The following is a 1,424-nucleotide window of genomic DNA, read 5'->3' on the forward strand; positions in this document are numbered from 1 at the left end:
AATGGGGCAGGCGGGTGCGGAGTGCTGACAGGCTGATCCCCCGCAGTTTTCACGTCGCAGATTACCACGTGGCTCCGTGCCCTCTCTCTTTTCTCTCTATAAAACCTGCCGAAATCTTGCGCCTCGCAGACAAGACAGCAGTGACATAACGGCAGGGGTTTTCTATTCGCGTGGTATCCGTTGATTTGTTTTGCTCGAGCTCTGTGATCAACTGATCACAAAGGAAACATCTAAACCCACCCTCAACCGCCCGTCGTATTCTTAGTTAATGGCACACATTAGCCATCTCGGAAAAGGAAGGCTCGCGCAATACGTGAAAGAAGGTAGGGATTCCATCGTGCTGCACGGTAGAGGTGGGCAAAATCCGGATAATCTATCTGAATAACCGAATAATTAGCAATGAAACATTGTCCGAATTCAGACTCTTAACTAACTTTCCTGACCCGTTTGCCGAAGTGGGTGTACTCATTTGTTGAAGTGATGCTAAGCTGTTTGTCGAAGTGGTTCTAACCCATTTGCAGAAGAGGTTCTATCATATTATTTGCCGAAGACGGAAGAGGTGCACTAACATAATAATATTATCCGGATTTTGCTAAAGCGACTCATTGTCCAGCTCTACTGCACGGGGCGGAGGTTTCTTTTTTGCTGTTTCTTTTACAGTAATCGCTACCTCAGAATTATGAAGTTCTATCTTATATTTTTGGCCGTTTTGAGTTACTAAAACAATAAGATCAGAAATCAAATTCTCTATCAAAATCATAAGATAATCTGAGTTGTTATCAAGATATTCAAAGAATTGCTCGCGAAAAAGCTTGCCATCTTATTGTGAAATATTTTTTTTTTGAACGTCAAATCTCTCAAAATTCGATACTGAGAAGATAGAACGTTGTACACGTCATTCTAAGGTAGCGAATTCTTGTATTGTAGCTCATTGTTTCTGCAAGCGCTCCGTCAGTTCAGTAAGTATCATGCTGGACTACGGAGGGGGCAGTTCTGGTTAGAATCTCAGTCTGGACGTTCTTGAACTCGGGCCGTTTTGTGGGGTTCTCAAGACTCTCAATCCATTTGGCTCGGTTCTATCGGAGACGGGCGATGAATTCAGAGGTCTTCTTTTATGAGATAATCTAACAGTGTTGATAACGGCTTTAAACCCATACCCTTACTGGACTTTATTGCTTCTATTGATGTTTCTTTTGATTTTGTTAGCATTGTTCCTTTTAGATTCATTTTATTTTGTTGTTCTTCAGTATAATTAATAATCATAGTTGTGTCAACTGGGACGAAAGAACACTTTCATTTAAAAAAAACGTAATTAATGGAGTCTTCTCGGAAGAATGCTTGATAGATGATATAGTATTTTGAGTGTGTGTGTGTGTGGGAGGGGGGGTGCTGAGTGTGTGTATTTGAGAGAGAGAGAGAGAGAG

At 41.6% G+C, this 1,424-nt stretch overlaps 1 protein-coding gene across 1 annotated transcript in view; it reads left to right on the top strand.

The window, feature by feature from the left end:
* Positions 1-121: 121 nt before the first annotated feature.
* LOC101852961 (4-aminobutyrate aminotransferase, mitochondrial) overlaps positions 122-1,424 on the top strand; it is a gene marked incomplete in the record, with an annotated part of 17,608 nt that continues 16,305 nt past the window's right edge. The window contains 1 exon segment of the mRNA XM_013088199.2: positions 122-323. Within this exon segment, the coding sequence (XP_012943653.1) occupies positions 269-323 (55 nt within the window).

This window comes from Aplysia californica, unplaced genomic scaffold, assembly GCF_000002075.1.
Source record: "Aplysia californica isolate F4 #8 unplaced genomic scaffold, AplCal3.0 scaffold00701, whole genome shotgun sequence".
NCBI lineage: Eukaryota > Metazoa > Mollusca > Gastropoda > Aplysiida > Aplysiidae > Aplysia > Aplysia californica.